The sequence below is a fragment of the Cyprinus carpio genome, chromosome A15 (genome assembly GCF_018340385.1).
Source record: "Cyprinus carpio isolate SPL01 chromosome A15, ASM1834038v1, whole genome shotgun sequence".
NCBI lineage: Eukaryota > Metazoa > Chordata > Actinopteri > Cypriniformes > Cyprinidae > Cyprinus > Cyprinus carpio.
Window position 1 is genome coordinate 15,818,310 of NC_056586.1, and position 19,515 is coordinate 15,837,824.

The 19,515-nt window shown below is 37.8% G+C and overlaps 2 protein-coding genes and 1 pseudogene across 2 annotated transcripts; 2 read left to right on the forward strand and 1 right to left on the reverse strand.

Annotated features, from left to right (window-relative positions):
* The first annotated feature begins 34 nt into the window (after positions 1 to 34).
* On the forward strand, positions 35 to 3,123 carry dhrs13b.1 (dehydrogenase/reductase (SDR family) member 13b.1). The gene is made up of 5 exons (XM_042771201.1): positions 35 to 921; positions 1,023 to 1,141; positions 1,238 to 1,361; positions 2,039 to 2,365; positions 2,586 to 3,123. Exons 1-5 carry the CDS (start codon positions 657 to 659, stop codon positions 2,843 to 2,845), a joined length of 1,095 nt encoding a protein of 364 aa, XP_042627135.1. The 5' UTR covers positions 35 to 656; the 3' UTR covers positions 2,846 to 3,123.
* A 783-nt stretch (positions 3,124 to 3,906) lies between these two features.
* On the reverse strand, positions 3,907 to 9,892 carry LOC109103235 (annotated as a pseudogene).
* Positions 9,893 to 13,679: 3,787 nt separating this feature from the next.
* Positions 13,680 to 18,528, forward strand: LOC109052143 (tapasin-related protein-like). Its single transcript, XM_042771202.1, has 8 exons — positions 13,680 to 13,827; positions 14,181 to 14,366; positions 14,467 to 14,739; positions 15,700 to 16,029; positions 16,277 to 16,606; positions 16,776 to 16,856; positions 17,660 to 17,679; positions 17,950 to 18,528. The coding sequence occupies exons 1-8, from the start codon at positions 13,752 to 13,754 to the stop codon at positions 17,959 to 17,961; spliced, it is 1,308 nt and encodes a 435-aa protein (XP_042627136.1). The 5' UTR covers positions 13,680 to 13,751; the 3' UTR covers positions 17,962 to 18,528.
* Positions 18,529 to 19,515: the final 987 nt, after the last annotated feature.

Below are 19,515 nucleotides of genomic sequence, written 5' to 3' on the forward strand. Positions count from 1 at the left end.
GAATTTGTCTTCAGCAGAAAAAAACACATACGGGTTTGGAGCAACTTGAGTGAGTAGGCTTAATTTTAATTTAAGAATTTTCATATTGGGGTGTACTATCCCTTTAAGAATGTGTGTAAAAGTGAAGAGATAACTAAGTAACAAATTAATTTTGTCTAGCAGGTGGTGAGGGCTGATTACAAGCCAGTTGACTACAATCACTGTACTAAATGTGTGCCTTTTTTCCTCTTTTTTTCTCTCTTAAAAATTCAGTTATGTTGCTGCTATTATTCACAGCCTACTTTATGTATTGGGACTATTAAGTAAAGTCAGATGTTTTTCCAGTCACATCTATTTTAACCATGGCTTCTACTAAAATATTAGTCACTGTAATATTGTAAAGACATTGGATTCATGTGGTTTTGTTGATGCTGTTTTACATTTCTGTTACAAAATGTTATCATTAGAGCAAACGCTTTTAACAAATACCGCATTTTGCATGGTTTTATAAATGCAGGTTTCACGTAAACACTAAATGTATTACGTTGGTCCTGTCCTGAACCCCGGTATTACAGAAATATTATGTTAACAAGTGCCTACGTTTTTAAAAACATTTGTCTACTCGTGTTGATTTGACGTCATTTCCTTAATCAACAATCTAAACTTAATGATTTCAAATGTCATTACAAAAGCAACTCGTCCTGTTGATCCGGTTACTGCAACAGGTTGGGCATTGCAACCCCGGAATAGACACTGGGATATTGTTGATTGTTCTTTTAGTACACTTTTGTTTATGTTGTATTTTCACATTCGAAATGGCAGAAGAGATATTGTTGATCGCGGGTGTTGCGATCGCGGTGCTATTTATATTTCGTATATATGTGCGTGGGGCGCAATGCAAAAGTAAGGCAAAACTGCATGGCAAGACTGTCATCGTCACAGGTAAACGCGCCACTTTTTATTTCTTTTTGTTTTAAAGAATTTGGTTCAAGTCAGTACGTATGTCAGTCGTTTAAAGCACACTTCTTGTAAACTTTGTGCAGGTAGTAACACGGGCATCGGTAGAGAAACAGCGGTGGATTTAGCGCGGAGAGGCGCGAGAGTCATTCTGGCCTGCCGTAGCCAAGTACGCGGCGAAGTTGCTGTCGCTATTGTCCAAAGAGTGAGAGCATTGCCTTAAAATCTATTTGCCTGTGAGGCTAAGTTACTAAATGAATCTTATTATATGTATAGATCATATGTTTTGGTTTTCACTCAGGAAAGTGGAAGTAAAAATGTGGTGTTCATGCAGCTGGATTTGGCCAGTTTGAAGTCAGTGCGCTCCTTTGCAGAAACTTTTCTCAAGACAGAGAGAAGACTGGATATTCTCATCAACAATGCAGGTTTCGTTTAAATCTCAAGCATATCATAAAATATAATATATAGGCCTCGGTTATTCTAAATTTAATTATATACACTAGCATTCAAAAGTTAGGGGGTGGAAATATTTTTGTTTTTGAAAGACGTCTCTTCTAACGAATTATGCATTTCTTTGTTCAAAAATACAATGAAGCAATATAATTGTGAAATATAACATTTTAAAATATGTTTTCTACTTTAATATATTTGTAATGTAATCCAGTCTGCAGTGTCAAATGATCCAGAAATGATCCTAATATGCTGATTTGTTGCAAAATTTCTTATGATGTTGAAAACATCATTAATATTTTTTGCGGAAACTTTTTTATTTTTTATTTTATTGAATAGGAAAATTTGAAACAGAAATCTTGTAACATTATCTCTTTACTGTCACTTCTGATCAGTTTAATCCTTGAATAAAAGTATTCATTTTCTTCCTTAATCTTCTTACTAACCCCAAACTTTTGAAAGTTAGTGTATATTAATATATGATAATAAAACCCCACAATATTTAGTGTGGGCTCCATTGTATATCACTGCATGTAAAACCATCCAGGTGCTAGTTTTGTGAGGAATATTTCATCAAAATGTATGCCAAATCAATATTTCAGACAAACATTTATATCAAGTCCATCTATAATGCATATAATCTGTATTTCAGGAGTTTATATGCAGGGTACTACTGACGATGGTCTTGGTCTTATGTTTGGTGTCAACCACCTTGGTCACTTCCTTCTGACTAACCTGTTGTTGGACAGATTGAAAGAGTGTGTGCCAAGCCGCATTGTCACTGTATCTTCATATTTACATAATTATGGGAACCTCGACTTTGACACACTTCGCACTCACAAGGAGTTTGGAGTAGGTGAGTCTCCTGGGAGTGTCTTCTGGATATATGCACACAGCAAACTGTGTAATGTGCTCTTCACACATGAGCTCGCAAAGAAGCTACAAGGAACCAACGTGACCTGTTACAGCCTCCACCCAGGTCTGTGTCCCTCTAACTTCATAACTAGTATTTTAGTTTAGTATAGCATTTCATATTTAGGCACAGTTTGAGTCAATACAACTAATTTGATCTATATCAAAAGGTTTTTAACATCGTGAACATTTCAGTCAAGTGTGTATAAATATTTGACTTACCTTATGTATTTTTTATTTTTTTTTGCAATGACTAACCATCCATACCAACACGTTTGTTTCAACAGGCGCTGTAAACTCTGATCTGAGCCGTAATTTGAATAAAATGTCCAGAAGGTTATTGAAACCCATCGCAGCTCTGTTCTTTAAGGATGTAGAGGCCGGTGCCCAGACGACTCTACACTGTGCTGTGCAGGAGGGCATTGAATCCCTGAGTGGCAGGTATTTCTCCAACTGTGCTGTGCAGAAAGTGAAGGCCAAGGCTCAGGATGATGCTGTGGCCAAAAAGCTATGGGAAGTGAGTGAGACATTATGCGGTCTGTCCTGAATCATGAATCGGATACTAGCACTCAGTATATGTTGTACCCACTGCACATATTACCGGTGTAATAATGATAATTATTATTCTTTTTTTTTTATATAATCATTTGTGTTCTACTGATTTATGAAAAGAACATAAGACATAGACAAGGTAAACTGGGCTTAATTTGTGTTGTAGTACAACACATTTAATTGTTTGTTATATTGTCATATTCTCTTGAAATAAATTAGCCCTTAAAATTCAGCGATGAAATCATAAAAATAAAATCATTAAAGTTGCTCAAAGTGATTTGTCTTTGTATTACTGCAGAAATTTTTTAAGAGTGATATGATGAAATATGAAATATTTTATAACATCAAGTAACCTGTTTGTTTCATTTTAAAGAGAAGATAAAATGTATCTTTTTGTGATATTTAAAGGGTCTTTAAATGTCTGTTTATAAGGATGGATCACTCCTAGAGATGTGATAATACCATACAAATTGTATTTGTTGTTGCTATAACATTTAAGTCAATTGTTACTTTTTGCTGTAGGAGCTTCTCTTCACTATATTATTGTTTTTACTTTTTTAGAACATATATATATATTTTTTTTAAATAATATATGGTTTACAATAAGATTCGTTATGTTAACACTAGGTAAATCTAGATTACTGCTAATCTCTACATACAAACATTATTTAAAAATTTAAAAATAAAAATTGTAAAAATTAGTATTAATATATTATGAACAAACATGAGTTAACAGTATTTAAAAATTTTAATATAACTATATTAATAAATACTATAAAATTGCTCATTATTAGTACATGATACCTAAAGTGATAGCTAGTAACCAACTGAATCTTATTTTAAACACTTGACGTGCAAAACTGTCAAATATTGTCTTTATATTGTAATACTAACCTTATATTGTAATCATTACAAGCTTAAGTTGTAATTGCTGCAGGTTTGTTGTGCCTGCTTAACTGAATACATGATGTTAAGTAACCACTTAATTTAGCATATATCATATTATAGCTGTATATTACTGTCATCTAGACATTACTTTAATAAACAGTTCTGGCTGATAATACTTTATAATTGTAACAAAACGAGCATTTTCTGTAAAGCTGCTTTGAAACAATGTGTTTTGTAAAAAGCGCTATAAACTTGAAGGAAAGTGTTAGCAAATATGTAACCTTAAAAAAAGTGTTAAACAACAACTACTATGCACAATTATTTAAAATTCTTCTGTGACAAACCAAATTAACAAAATTCAAACTCATGGTGTAGCAGTCATCCTTAATGGTGTTGAATTCCTGGTGTAATCTCATAACTGAGTTATCTTCTGGTGTAGAGCAGCTTTCGTTGTGATTGTAGTGAAGAAGTGACGTGTGTTGAGGCCCTGCAGGGCAGTGCAGCTGTCGGGATACGCTGAGATCACAACCTCATACTGGGTCAGAATCTCCAGTGCACACAGGAACAGTGCCTCTGGTTGGCCAGGTATCATCACCTGCACGTGGAGCACGTGACAGAAGAGCTGAGTGAACACAAACAGGACTTCCTGACTGCAAGCTCCAGAGGTTTTGTGGGATGGCGTAGTGGATGGCAGGGGTATCTTCTCAGTAACTGAGCTAATAATGCTCCTCATCGCATTGGCATAAAGCCGTCCCGTATGCACCCAGCCTTGGGATGAAAGCCAATCAGAACAGCTCGAACTGCAGAGCAGCTGGAAGATCCGCAGAAGAAACGCTGATAAGCACAACTAGCCAGCAAAAGAACATAAATCGAGTAACGGAAGGAAATCAACATATTCTAAAGAGTATGGCACATAGAGTTTGCTTGACTGTAGAAGTTCTTGTAACACTTTCAGAAGTCTTTCCCATTCCCTAGATGTGCACCACGGGAGAATCTGACATGCCGCAACTAACAGGCCCTTGCTGAACATGTTGACTTCATCTGGTTTCAGCAGGCTTAGGGAGAGAAATTCTAGCATTGCCTCATGAACATGGTCTGAGAAGGCGCAGCATTCCTACCATGCTACAAGTCCAGTACCTTGTCCATACTGAGGCAAGTCCAGGCCGGACCACTCCTGCTCAGGAAGATCACAAACTGACAACACAAAAGAGAGCTCTGGACCACACATCAGGTTTCCCCACACATCTTTCAGATAAAAACGCACTGTCCAATCCAGTTCCTCCACTTTGCTGTAGAGCCAAAAGAGAGCTCTGGACCAAACATCAGGAGCACGGGCCACTTCCTTGCCAACAATTATCCCCAGTGTGTGTAGTACAGACAACAGCAGCTCTGTGGACTCCATGGGTATGAGTGTCTCGCTGTCTACCGGCTGGTCCCAGCACCTATTGCACTCATTCAAGAGCTGAGCCAGACAATATAAAAGTGGGAATGGAGAGCAGCTCATAATCCAATGCACTGCATCACTCCTGGTCCCCTGGGTCAGGGTGCACTGAAAATTCGGAGACAAAACACAAAGTTGCTTGTGCTAGGAGATGCTGGGAGAAGGTATGGCTGGATAAACACATGCAAGATGTCTTCTGCAGGAAGGAAACTCCGCTTTTCCTCTGTGCTTCCAGTTATGTTGCACTTCTTCATCTCAGCCAAGAATTGCAGAAACTGGTTCTCCTCTTGAAGTGCGGATAGCTTGCTCCACACAGTGTGCTGCAGGCATCAACACAGCAGGTTGTCTTTGTGAATTCCCGGTGAAGACATGAGACCTGAGAGCTGCTGGAGAATCTCAGTTATCATAGCTTGAGCTCCAAGGTTGACAACAGCCATGTGGCAGCATCGCCGCAAAGTGGCTTCAGGGTTCTGGAAAGCCACTCGGGCCACAGCAGAGACTGCTGCATCAAGGCTGCTGTTCGCACCAGTTTAAATGAGGCTGTTGAAGGCTAGATTGAGCTCCTCTGAGAAACCTACAGTTACAGAACTGGGAAGAAATCCGTGAAGACCTTTTCTGGAGATGGAGAGCATTTCTGAAAGAGTAGCATTTTTATCAGGTAAGGACAAGTGGGAAAATATGTTTACAATAACATCCTTGAGCTTTTTGTAGTGCTGAACATCAGCATCACTTTGACATTTAGCTGTAAGCGTTGAGATCTATGTCATCAGAAGCTCTTTGGTTTGAAATGCACTCCCATTTCTCTCTAGACAATAAATCCACTCCGTCTCACTGAAATTCTGACTAAGTTTGGAGGCAAACAGTCCAGGAAGGCCTTCAAACCCCTCAAGATGATGGTCTAAGATGGTTACATAAATAAATTAAAAAACAACACAACCACAATTTCAAATTAAAACTAAAATAAATCAAAACCTTTAGCATGAGATGATTGCGCCAAAGATGTCAGAACTCTATCTAGGCTATCCTTTAGACAGATCGCCATGTAGGGCTGGGCGATAAATCGATTTTATCGATTAACTCGAATGTGTTGTTTACATCGGTTTGTTTGAATGAAAATCGGTTTTCTTTTTAACATCCACAGACGCTCCACTCAGGGCTCCCGTTGTTCCGATTGGGCTCAACCCTCCTCCGTGCGTTTGCCATAAAGACATGCTGCCGAGCAAAGTATGTTTCTCCGGAGCGCGGAGTAGAGCGGTGTGATTTCGACTGGAGCGAGGCGCGGGTTTTTTTAAAAGTCAGAGCGTCGTGGTTTTCACTCGCTCCAAGAGCACTGCTCCATCACGAGTACAATTCATGCCAACGGCCCGTAATATAACTGCATATTTAGCAATAATTCACATGTTAAACATATTTAGCTATAGCTTGATACAGATGAATCTCTCAAATCAGAAGATTATAATGACGGTAATAACCGAGCGGGAAGTTATAGGCTAGTTCTCAAGGAGTTTGTCTTTTCCTTTTTTACTGAATATTTTCTGGGTTAAAGCATGATTTAAACAGATACAGCACATTCACACGCAATCGCTTTCGCAATAATGCATTTCAAACAAATGTAATCTTACAATACTTCATCTTTATGTGATTTTGAAATCTGTAAGAAATGCATCGATCTGTAGATAAAATAACTGACGAAAATGAACTGCTATTTTCATTACAAACAAAATTTGCAAAGCAGAAAGCAGCCATTGTACCTTTTAATGCTGACAATGTTATTAGTTTGGCATGTGGTAGGAAAAAAAGTTTGCACACAATAGCCTAAGCCACTTTGAAACTCTACTGTTATTTTATTTACTTTTTATTTTAATATAGGCTATGTTATTAACATAACATCTCAAAGTGATTATTAAATGCTCGCAACGGAGCGAAGGCGGAGTGGTGTTTCTGGTATCAGTGAGCGCGGAGTGATTATTAAATGCTCGGAACGCGGAGGGAAATAGTTGCCGCTCCACCCCATTCACATACTCCGCTACCGAGTGAGAGAGATGTTTTGCCCTACAAAATGAACAAGACCGCGGCAGCACAAGCACAGCATATCCGCCAAAAAGCAACCTGCAGCAATGCTCATTGCACGGCTCACCAAGCTTTACTTTTGTGGCTCGCATGGCAGTAAATAATACGATGATATGATCATACAGTCAATACAGATATTTAATAAAAAAAATTAAAAACAAGCAGGGCTGTAACATAACCCATTTAAAAACGCATGCAAAGTCTACACCGGGCATGAGTGGCGCGATCCGACAAAAGACAATAGAACCCAGTGATGTTGTCTACACTGGACACAGCGTGATGCGACACGATCCCCCTCAGTAAACTGATGCTCGTTCTATTTATGACGAAATGTTCTGACACTACGTTCAGATGATTTGCAACTGTAGTGTGAGGTCAAGTTTAGACACACTTTTAGCACAACGGGGCGCAGCACGACAACTCTCGCGTCCAGTGTAGACACAGTTAGACAGTGTCTGCTCTATTTACAAATAAATTAATATAAGAAAAAAATGACTCACTGCGTAGTTGCCAATTTTAATTTTAACAGTTCTTAACGCTGAGTGGATGATTAGATGCATGATGGGCTAGTATTACATAAAAATTTTAAAAAATCATCTTCTCAGTTATAAATTTGACTGGTAAATAATAAATAATATATTATATTAAAACGTGTTTTGAACAATTTCTTTGTCATTTGAATATTGTAGCGGGGACAAAAAAATCGATTTAAATCGTAAATCGGATTTTTGGTGAAAAAATCGGGGATTTTTTTTTTGGCCATATCGCCCAGCCCTATGTCAGAACTCAATCTAGGCTATCTTTTAGACGGATAGCCATGACACATGAATCACCACTTGGCATCTTCGGAAGCCTGATAACCTCCCAAGAGCATACAATCTCAAGTGTGACCTGCATGGCCTGAATGAATGTCATTCCACACGGCTTGGTCTCCGCTGGATTGAGAGTGGCAGCAAGGTCTCTCTGAGCCTCACGTATGACCTGAATCAGGTCAAAACCATCTATCACTTCATTTCTCTTTTTAAAGCTCACTGTGCGAGAGATATTTTGGAGTTTCATTTCTATGGAGAGATTGGTAGCATTATCTAAAAGGTAGCTGGTATACAATGTGTCCAGGCAATTAGCGAGGGCAAAATAACACAACTTAGAGGAAGTCAAATGCTCTTTTATTGTCCTCACCCCCTCAAACAATACATGCACCACACACGTTGATTCTGGGTCAGCTTTGAATCTTTTTGATGGCTCAGTCGTGGACATCATGGAGCGTGAACACTGAGCTGTAAAGAGCTGGTCTAAGGCATCAAGACATCCTCTCTTGTTCTTCAGTAGTTCCCACCACACCTCCAACAGCAGCTTCACATCTCCTTCTGTACTGCTGCTTGTCAAATGATCAACTCTTCACATCGTTCAGCTGGTTGAAAGCACAACAGCAGCTCCACATAGATGGTAGAAAAGCTCATCGACTTAACCAGCTCAAACAGCACAATGTGATTAATGTCAGGAAGACTGTTCTGTACAGCAAACAATGGGTCTTCCTTCCATCTGATATCAATGTCATCTCTGTTCCTCACCTCTAAGATTTTGCTCCACACAATACAGAGCATCCTCTTTCTCCAATGGACTCTGTCTTTGGAGTCTCTGAGCGATTGTTCGCATATCTCCTTGACTGCATTAACAATTGGACGTCCAATCCAATCCCAGTCCTCCTTCTTCAGAGACAGCAGTGGCTCAGGTTGGCATATCTGATTTGCCAGTAAAAATCCTCCCTGTAGTACAGCAGTCTTCTTACAGCTCAGCCACGACTCTGAAACAGAGGTGTACCAGGTGTTGATTTTTCTCAGGCATGATTAATATATTCCCCTCGTAATAACACTTTCCACCAAAATACCAGTAATGGGAGTTTTTTTTATATTATTTTTTTTTTTATAGATTTTTATTTAACTGTTAATACAAATAATGGTTTGCCTATTGTCCAGTAATCAATGTGCATATTTTAAGACATTTCCATGTTTGTGTTGGGATATATTTAACTGTCAGCTAAAATGTTTCTAACTTGCGAATAAATTTTGTCAGTTACATAAATTAATGTGGGATCTAATGCTTTCAGAATCCTTCTGTCATTTTGATTATGAATATTGATAAAATGGGACGATTTATGATTACTTGGCGTTTTGATCATGGTGGTGTTTTAAAAATATGATCCAAATGGCTGAATCATGTCATTGTGTGCTATTTTATTAAAATAGAAATACAGAAACCTAATGATAAAATGTTAAGCGCAGATAACGTCATGCATGAATTAAACAACATTTCAAGTACAATTTCACATTAAAACTTCAATAGATGATTACCTTGAGCCATGATTTCTGTGCTTGCAAAGAAACGTCACCAGCTAAATTAACTCATATCCACTGAATCCCCACGCTGAGAAAATTATCACGGCTGTCACGATGCTTGCCGTTTTCAGATGTTTATTTCCGGAAATCTGAGAAAAATATAAGTTTTGCATGGTAATGTTTAACACGTTTGCCTTTCGAGTTTTCAAATGCAGAGACCGCATGTGTGTTCGGCTGGAGAGAGAATGAGGCGAGCGCGCGCCATCTCATGTTCCGGACGGTGGGGTGTATTTGGGTTGAACACAAATTTCTGTGTTCAACACAGTGACTCGAATCTTTTGAATCCCTTCACAAAAAAAGATTCATTCATATTCGTTCAGTTAGTCGTTCGGTGACGTATTTGCAGGTTATGATTCACTCAAAAGATTCATTAAAATCACCGAGTCGTTTACGACCTACACAAAGAATTGTTACGATTTACTGAATTGTGTCATTCATGCACACTGATATGAAGTTCATTCCGTTCATTCTTATTATGAAAGAAAAACCAATTAATTTATAAATAAAGTATGGAATGATTTTTGTGTCTTTATTATTCAATCAAACATTCTGTGTTTGAAAGTAAAACTAATTATTTTGTAATTAAAAAATAAAAGATTGCAAAAAAAAAGTCCTCTTAAGGCTCAAAAATAAAGAAATTCATAACAAAATTATTTGCAGCGCATATAAATCTTTGAAAATCTTTATTTTTCTTTATGCAGTCCAATATTTTTTATAGCGAAACCACAAATGTTGCTCTTTTCTGCCGTCTTTTTTTTGCGGATCTAAAACTTTTTTTTGCGAGTTGAAAAGTTTTGCTTGCGACTTAAGCTGTCTCTCAGTGGGCGTCTCTACCCACCAGGATGAAAGGCCTTTTCCCATTGGTCACTCTCGATTGAAGTCACAGGTTGACCACGCCCACTCAGTTTTCCCGGAATCCGCTGCACTGCCGCCGCAGTCTGACAGAAGAGCGAGCGAAGGTGTATCATGACGAGCAACATGTCGTGTAGCCTACTGGGTAAGATAACTAACTTAACATCTTAAACAAGTCAACTTAATTATTATCTTTTCTCATGCTCTCCCATTTGTCTCCACAAAAGCAGGCATGGCAGGTCTACTTCTGACACTGGAAATGTTCCTGTGCATATTGGGCACTGGTCTTCAAGTGCCTACACATTAAAGATAAAAATGTATGCAGGACAAATTTTGTTAAATAGGAATTGATAATTGGCGATGTTCAATTTAGCTTTTGCTTGTGTACCTCCTAAAGGGTGATTTTGACACTGGATGATGTTGCATCAGGTCTAAGGTTTTGCCTTGAAGATGTTGCCTCCTCCATCAACACCAAATCTTCCTGCAAACAGAAAAGAATAATGTGATGTTCTACTGATAGAATTCTAGGCTGTTTGGAGTGGTCAAAAATAAAAACACCCCTTAGAAGTCAGGGGGCATATTGAAATGTGGAAGTTATTTAATTAAAATGTACTCAAGCAAAGTCTTTGGCAAGGCTACAGTGGTACTGGCTGACAAGTCCTGAATATCAGTCCTTACTATTGAAGTAATAAGTTTGGCAATTGTCATTGCACAGGTCTTAAAGATAGTACAAACAAACCTGTTATTAAAATGCACAATACACAGTTCTGTAGACTAGGGTGAAGTCAGAATGTACAGACAATAGTCCCAAATCGTTGTATTTTAGAAACTTAATGGCAGACTACAGCTGTGGGGTGCCGCGAATAGACTTGAGTGTGCATACGGTCATAATTGATGAATCATAACCCGCCAAATGAGCTAGTTATTTGATGTGCGTTACTTTCCTTACTTCACTGGAGCTATAATAATCTCTAAAAATATTGGCCTGACGCTGTACTATTGGGGGCTCTGGCAGCTAGCTATACTGTTGGCTAATCAAATATAACGTATTTAGATGGGAGAGAGCATGAGAGGAGATAATAATTAAGTTGACTTGTCACTGAGTTTAAGATGTTAAGTTAGTTATCGTACCCAGTAGGCTACACGACATGTTGCTCGTCATGATACACCTTCGCTCGCTCTTCTGTCAGACTGCGGCGGCAGTGCAGCGGATTCCGGGAAAACTGAGTGGGCGTGGTCAACCTGTGACTTCAATCGAGAGTGACCAATAGGAAAAGGCCTTTCATCCTGGTGGGTAGAGACCGCCCACTGAGAGACAGCTTAAGTCGCAAGCAAAACTTTTCAACTCGCAAAAAAAAGTTTTAGACCCGCAAAAAAAGACAAAAGGGTCTGGCTGCAGACTTGCACTTGCACTCTCAGACTTGCATTCTCAGACTTGCACTCTCAGACACTTGCACTTCTGGTAGTGACATTACTTGCAGTCTTTATTTTATATTTTGTTCTATTTATTTATAATTTTTTGTTTGAATCTCTCAACATTTTACAACAGCAGCCAGGTGTTGAAGACAAGAAAAAAGAAACTAAATTACGAAGTCACTTGCAATCGCCACTTGCACTCTCAGCTACCTGCGACGTCACTTGCAACCAACACAAATCGTGCATGTTGCCAAATGGAGACAAGATGCTGTGGTGATTAAACGATTAAAACTAAATTAGTAACATCACGTACAGGGGTCCTGCAAGAAAAAAAAAAAGACCCGCAAATCCGTGGCCACAAAACAGCAGAATATGAATGCAATGCGCAAAGTCTCTCATTAAGCGTTTTCCTCCCGTAGAAAACATAAACATTTAATATGGCATAATGTATTAAGATGCTATTCAAATATCAAATTCAATATAGTTTATTAATATAACGAATAATGTATAAAACATGGCAAAACAGGCGCAAAACATGGCTGTGACGAGTGGGGCGGGGGCCCCCCTTGTCACAACTTAACTAAACCTCTTGATTAATTACCAAATTAAAAAAAAATCATCCACAAATGGACTTTTATTTCATACGGAGGAGATTGGGAGGATACAAAAGAGGAGCGACGACAGTGAAGGACAAGAGACCGGTGAGTGGAGCAGGTGTCGCTCATTTCCCAATCACTCCACCGGCCTCGCTCCGTTCCCACGGCTCTCGGCCCCGCCCCACTCGTCACATAGGCATAATGTGGCATAATAATAGACTAAGAAGATAAAGAAGAAGTTCAATATGCTCCTCTTCATTATTAAAATACATAACTAATATGTAGAGGCAAGCAGGTGAGCCCAGAATAAATGCAACATGCAAAGTTTCGCGTTAAGCGTTTTTCCATATAGAATAACTGTCTACAGCTCTTTTTATTTCTTTGTCTTTGTCCATTAAGCTATGTGTTTTATTTATAATGATTTTCTACGGGAGGAAATGAAACGCTTAACGAGAGACTTTGTGCACTGCGTTCATATTCTGCTGTTCTGTGGCCGCGGATTTGCGGGTCTTGTCTTTTTCTTGCAGGTACTAAATTAGTTTTAATCGTTTAATCACCACAGCGTCTTGTCTCCACTGGCAACATGCACGATTTGTGTCGATTGCAAGTGATGTCGCAGGTAGCTGAGAGTGCAAGTGACGATTGCAAGTGACTTCGTAATTTTGTTTCTTTTTTCTTGTCTTCACCACCTGGCTACTGTTGTAAAATGATGAGAGATTCAAACAAAAAGTAATCAATAAATAGAACAAAATAAAAAAGACGGATGTCACTAGCGGAAGCGCAAGTGTCTGAAAGTGCAAGTCTGAGAATGCAAGTGCAAGTCTGCAGCCAGACCCTTCTCAAAAAAGACGGCAGAAAAGAGCAACATTTGTGGTTTCGCTATAAAAAATATTGGAGTGCATAAAGAAAAATAAAGATTTTCAAAGATTTATATGCACTGCAAATAATTTTGTTATGAATTTCTTTATTTTTGAGCCTTAAGAGGACTTTTTTTTTGCAATCTTTTATTTTTTAATTACAAAATAATTAGTTTTACTTTCAAAAATACAGAACAAAACACAAAATACACAAAAACAGACACAGACCCACACATGGGAGAGAACGCGGGTGATTTATTTCTTGTTTCAAGATTTGTTCAAAATACAGATTCGTTCACAACCGACACAGAGCCAGACTCACATATCAGTTTGACGAAATGAAAGAGAAAGCAAATATTTGCATGGCGTTTTTAAGAAAATTGGGATGATCGTCCCGACGACGAGATTATACATTATGTTTTGGACTTTTGGCGGTCTTATCCTAGCACTTCTATGCTTAGGTGTTTGTAAATATGACTTGTAGATATTATTGCTGTCGAGTCACCGACTAATGTTTCCTTCTTGTCTTCGTTTAGGCTACTCCTCTACTCGTATAATCTAATATTATGCAAAATGTGTATTTTATACATAAATCGGAACTATTAGGTAATGAATGCGTAATATTTTGAAGGAAACAACTATCAGAGGAGTTTAAAGTCACTTTTATATAGCAAGGTTGTTTATAATGGGGACTGTGTATGGCCTACTAGTACTTCTATTTTCAGCTTTGTTCCACATTTCATTTAGAATTAATTGAGTATTGGGTTTATCCTGTTGTATTCTCTTTATTTACTGATTTGTTTGTTTTGGGCAGGTGTAAGTGGCTCACAGTCTCTTTATGATGTTCAGTGGCTTCCTTGTCCGTTTGTGGATGAGAAAGTTCAAGTAAATAAAGAAGGCCATATAGAAACCAAGTATATCAACAGAGAGGCTGTGCTTCAATTTGGTAATGTCGGCGACAAGCCTTTACACCCAGCCTTTATTACCTTCCTTGTCACAGGTGAGTGAAAGTGACTTGAAGTTATAACCTTAATAAAGGGCCTATCCTTGGCTCTTTAATGAATCTACTTTGTGTTCATTTGTTGTATATAATAATGCAGCCTCTAAAGTGGATATGAGGCGTTATTTGGAGGGAAGTGAGGATACACTACACTGTGAGATCCGTAGATACAGCACTGGAGGGAATGTAATGCGCTGGCCTACTGCAGGAGCGCAAGATCATGATGTCTGGTTCACCTGTACAATACGCAATACACAAGGCTTGTTTGTCATCACCACCTTTCTCAGACACACAACTGGGACTCCTGCCCAAGGACAGATGGACTTCCTGCAATGGACAACAGTCAATGATAGGGATCTCCTGACAACATCAGGTAACAATCAAGCAGTGGCGTTTCCTCCTTGGAGGCAAGGGAGGCAGAGCCTCCTCCAAAAATTGGATGAGAATATAATACAAAAATAAAACAATGCAAATATTAAATTTTCCCGGCATTTTCAAGTCATATTCAAAATTCAAATGACTTGAAAACATATTCAGTTAGGGCTTTTGGTGAATGATCAGCTTGGTTAAATTAAAGGTATATCTTCATGTGTGTGACCATTATGATACCTGCAGAGATTACTGAACTTTGATTACCGATGATCTGAAAATAAGTTGACAAATAAAATATACATTAAATATACATTCTGATTATTTTGAAACTAATGTAAAAATGCTTAAAGAGCACAGACTTGATTAGAAATTACTAACTTTTAATAATTAGAACAATTTTTTATGTAAAAATACAAAATAGAATTGGTTATTGTTGTTTTGTGAATAGTGCATGTAATGTTTATTTATTTTACCTTAACAATACTGAAAAATAAGGTGTTGTTCATACATTGTTTTTTAATGAATGTAAAAATGTTTAAAAAGAAACAAACTTGATAAGAAATATACTTCATTTTAATAAACAGAACAACAAATACATTGTTAATGTAAAAATACAAACTAGAAATTGTAGTTTTCTTGATAGTGTAAGTAATGTACGTTAATTTAACCTGAGAAATACTGAAAAATGACTGTATTCTTAAAGTTGTTATTTTTTAACAAATGTAAACATGCTTAAAAAGCACTTACTTGATGAGTTTTAATAAATACAGTATTAATTACATTGTTAATGTAAACATACAAAAAAACAGTCGGTTGTTGTTGTCAACATTAAGTGTAACTGGAACATGAATGTACACGTATTTAAAAAAAAATACAAAAACCACTGTAGTCAAAGGGCTCTACTTCTACTTTTTCCCCAACCATGTTTTATTTCATTCTGTCTTCCTTATGTGTTTTCAAGCTGCGATGGTTGTTTTGACCCGGACACCCTCAGTGAAGGTGGGATTCTTGAAGGAGCCAAACCTGCACTGTTTGTTTGCAGTGGATCATAAACTGCCTCATGCAACAGTGGAGTGGAGACTGCAGCGGCACGGGGAGCGCAGCAAGCTCTTCAGCTATTCCAGCCGCACAGGGAAGACAGAAGGCAGCGGAGTAGCTGTCAAGGCCATCGCCGCTGGAAACGCCTCCATTAAACTTCCACCCACCAGAAAACACAGCGAGGGCACATATATCTGCTCTGTGATGGTTCCTCCTCTCAATGGCAGCCATGATATTCCACTTACCATAAGTGGTGAGATGATAACTTTATTTAATTCAATTGAGTTCCTATCAGCTTCAGAGATAAGTGGGGACAAATGTTGTTTGGGAAACCCTTTGACTTTCTTCGCATGGATAAAAACAGCTAATACATTTTTTTAAATATCTTCTTTTGTGCTACACCGAAGATAGGAAGTCATTCAGGTATAGAATGACATGAGGGTGAATAAATGATGGAACTATCACTTGAATGTTTCTTTTTTCTCTTTCAAAATCCACAGAACAACCCCGTGTGTCTATAAACGTTGGTTCCACCTTGTCTATGACACTTGGTAAGAACGAGAAGCTAATATGTGATGCAGAGGGGTACTATCCATTGGACGTAAACATTGAGTGGTACTGTGAAGAGTCTGGAGGCAGCCCTATGCCTTCGTTACTGGAGAATGTTATGCACTCCAGTCATCGATATAATCAAGATGGCACATACTCGCTCTCAGCCATCTTCTATCTGCAGCCTGGCCTGGAGAACTCTGGATATAAGTACACCTGCAGAGTATCCCATAAGTCCTTGCTCACTCCTATCCACAAGAGCTTTTATCTCATAGTTACAGGTGAATAAGATGCAACACAAATACAGAATTATTTGCACAAATGGAAAGTCCCTAAATATCCTTTAAATTATATATTACAAATAACCACTAGGTGGCAGGCATGATGTTCCATTATGACAGATTTTCAGAACTCTTCAATATACTTTTTTGCTTTGTTTGTTGATCACAGAACCTGACTCTACCATGTGGTATATCCTCATAATTGCTATGCTAGTAATTACTTGTTATATGCTGCCTCAGTATCTTTCAGGTAAGTCATTTGTTGTTTATAAACCACTTTATAATTTTTTTTTTGCATCTCTCATTTTAATTGTTATTATATGATGAGTTTTTCTACATCCTGAAAACACTATGCACATATTCTGTATTTGATCTATATGGTCACTTTAGCATGTAACATAAAAATCTTGGTTTTCCACTTAGACGCATATCAAATTTCCAGTTTATTTTCTTTAAAATGAAAAAACATACATTTGGAAATAGTTTGTTGAGGCACCTCTTTGCATATTGTGGAATACCATGGCACCTTGGAGCATTACAATAAATACCTAAACATAAAATGTTATTAATAACATAAAAATAAATTAAACCATGAACAGTATATTTTTGCTTTTTGCTAAATCTTGACACATGTATAAATTATAAATAAGTTGTTATATATATTATAAATATATTTGTTATTGTAAATAAATATTTAGCCAAAAAAAACCTGTTTGTAGACAATTTATTTCAATTGTATTAATATATTTAATTATTTAATTAGGTATTTAATATTTATTTATTTTCTTTGTTGAACACAACTATTTCCTGATTTATTTTTCTTAAGAGGAAAACAATGTAATACACATATTTATGATTGTAATATCTCAGAATCGTGCATTCCATCTCCTGGTCACAATTATTTGTCATCAGTAGACAGTGATAAGTAAAGAATTAATTAAAGCATTCCCACAAAGTTTAAATGTTATCTGGAATAAAAACATTGTTTAACCTGTCAGTTATTCTGTTTCCCCATTGCAAGTCTCATCGTCTATGTTTTTTCCTCTTTTTCAGGTAGAAAAACAGCAAGAAAGGTGAGAATGAAGGTGTAATAGAATAGTAACAATAACATTTCTAACAACATCCTTTGTGCAAATATACATGAACCCCAGCTGTGTATGACTGAATATGAGTGAGATGAACGGGCTCTCTGTACTGTTTATGTTTGTGTATGTGTGTGTGGTGTGTGTTTAACACACCTGTGTGTACATGTATGTGTAATTACTGACATGTGGAAGTGTGTGCGTCTCTTTGCCAAATGTCCAGTCTCACGCTGTATGTTTACTCATGTCTCTTATGTGCAGAGGTTTTTTTGAGAACTCATGCCTGAGGACTTGAATTACAGCGTCATGGAAACTGACAACACATCCCTCCCTTCATCTCTCTTTCTCCCCTCATCTCTGCCATTCCCTCCGGTGCTGCGTTCGCCAAGATCAGGTGCTCTTCAAGAGAAAATGGGGAGTGTGTTGTGGGGTGTAATTCCAGATCTCATGGTTTATGCCCTTGTTTTACTATGGCTGATAAAGCACTTTATGAACTTAAGAAGAATTTGCTTATGACTTTCTGGGTTGTATCATTTTTGGCATCTATAAATTTAAATGTCAATTTGGCATGAATGCAAAGTACACTACTGATGTTGATCATTTTGAGTTATAAATTAAAAATAATTAAATATTATAAAATAAGTGGGGAAAGGTATAAAAAAAAGTGTTTTTGCACTTCAGTTGCAAAAAAAAAATAATAAAAATAAAATATGCCTCTTATGTTTGAAATAATGTAGATGAACATGAATTTTAATATTTGTAAAATGTTTAGGATTTTAAATAAAATCTGAGTTTTATGTTATGATTGCATCAAATTGAAATATATCCATCTTCAGAGAACTTTGTGTGATGTTTGCAACGCTGTTTTCCACTCGCAGTGAAAGCCAACACCGATGGCCTGTGGGGTTTTTAAGTATTCTTGGCTAAATACTCATCTCTGGACCACAGAGCCCCCCTGTGAGGCATCTCCATGACTCCCAGTTAGCTACACTGTAAACACTTCACTCAGGAATGGCAGCTGTTCCCAAATGGCACTTGGTACATTCCCCTTCTCCCACAGTACCCTCCTCATCTCTCTCTCACTCACTCTCTCTCATCCCAGCCACAATGTTTTCAAATGCACAATGGAGGCATTATCAGGGACTTTTTATGTGAATTCAGAATCCCTGGTTTCATTAGTAATGTTATTGTGCATGCGTTGACTGAAATGAACTAGGTTTTGTTTCATTTAAAGGAATATTCAGCGGTGATGCTCACTGGGCTTGTTGGAAACTAGCATGCCTGGTGGGTCAGCAGCCAGAGGAAGGTCAGTGCTCAGCTGCCCTGGGACCGTATGAGGCTTATGCCTTGAAAAATCAAGAGTCTCTATTACACCAACTGCATAAACGATGGGCCGCCTGCCTGTGGCTCGTGATCTGTTATTAGTCCCGTCGGTTTCCATTCGACCTGATGACATTTTAAACAGCATGCGACAGTGGCTTGTTTTCTTTCGGCTAATGTGTTGTGGAAGTTAGAATCATTTTTCTAACACAATTTAATCAGCCGAGCTGAACTAAAGAATGATTGGGGTTGATTAACCCTCTCCGAACCTGCATTAGGCAACCATGTGACCCTGGTTTCACCACAGATGGGATTTAAAAACAAACAGGCCTCATCACTCTGGGAGGTGGGGAGACTGTGTATGATTCAAAGAGAATTGAGGAAACAGCTTGTTTTGTTTCCAAAGCCCAGAAACGCAGAGCCATGTGACTGCTGATGGTGGTCAGTGCTCTGGGGAAATCAATAATGGCTCAATTTATTTTTCATAAATAATGGATAAATATTTTT

Bases quoted from the DNA above. Each gene is read 5' to 3' on its own strand.
- dhrs13b.1 (XM_042771201.1), top strand. From the start codon at position 657: ATGTCATTACAAAAGCAACTCGTCCTGTTGATCCGGTTACTGCAACAG. The intron at 1,142-1,237 runs GTGAGAGCATTG...GTTTTCACTCAG, and splicing joins CTGTCGCTATTGTCCAAAGA to GAAAGTGGAAGTAAAAATGT. The intron at 1,362-2,038 runs GTTTCGTTTAAA...TCTGTATTTCAG, and splicing joins TATTCTCATCAACAATGCAG to GAGTTTATATGCAGGGTACT.
- LOC109052143 (XM_042771202.1), top strand. From the start codon at position 13,752: ATGATCGTCCCGACGACGAGATTATACATTATGTTTTGGACTTTTGGC. The intron at 14,367-14,466 runs GTGAGTGAAAGT...ATAATAATGCAG, and splicing joins TATTACCTTCCTTGTCACAG to CCTCTAAAGTGGATATGAGG. The intron at 14,740-15,699 runs GTAACAATCAAG...TGTGTTTTCAAG, and splicing joins GGATCTCCTGACAACATCAG to CTGCGATGGTTGTTTTGACC.